The sequence below is a fragment of the Theobroma umbraticum genome, unplaced genomic scaffold (assembly GCF_002168275.2).
Source record: "Theobroma umbraticum cultivar Fairchild unplaced genomic scaffold, ASM216827v3 scaffold_67.0, whole genome shotgun sequence".
Taxonomy (NCBI): Eukaryota; Viridiplantae; Streptophyta; class Magnoliopsida; order Malvales; family Malvaceae; genus Theobroma; species Theobroma umbraticum.
The window spans coordinates 4672498-4672892 of NW_018397262.1; the positions used below are offsets into that span (position 1 = coordinate 4672498).

Sequence of the window (395 nt, forward strand, 5' to 3'; positions counted from 1 at the left end):
GGCACCAGGTAATGCTTAAACTTTAGACTTTTTTTCTATCCATTATGATAATTCATGTAAAATCATTGCATACTTTGACGATGGTTTTATTAACTTACATGTAGAATATGGAACACAAGGAGTTGTTTCCATAAAAGTTGACGTGTATAGTTTTGGTATTCTTCTCATTGAAACCTTAACAAGAAAGAAGCCCACGGATGCAATGTTTGTTGGAGAAATGAGCTTAAAACATTGGCTGATTGAGTTGTTACCATTTGCCTTAACTCAAGTTATAGATGCCAATTTGCTAATCAGTAGCAGGGAGCAAGAACATTTTGCAATAAAGGATTGTGCATTGTCTATCTTGCAATTGGCGTTAGAATGTTCAGAAGAGTTGCCAGAAGAGAGGATTGACA

The 395-nt window shown here is 35.4% G+C and overlaps 1 protein-coding gene across 1 annotated transcript in view; it reads left to right on the forward strand.

The window, feature by feature from the left end:
• LOC110419963 (uncharacterized) overlaps positions 1–395 on the forward strand; it is a 7098-nt gene that overhangs the window by 6344 nt on the left and 359 nt on the right. The window contains exons 3-4 of the mRNA XM_021433103.2: positions 1–8; positions 105–395. The exon at positions 1–8 is cut by the window's left edge and continues 1999 nt beyond it; the exon at positions 105–395 is cut by the window's right edge and continues 359 nt beyond it. Of these exons, the coding sequence (XP_021288778.2) occupies positions 1–8; positions 105–395 (299 nt within the window). The remainder of the gene's footprint in view (positions 9–104) is intronic.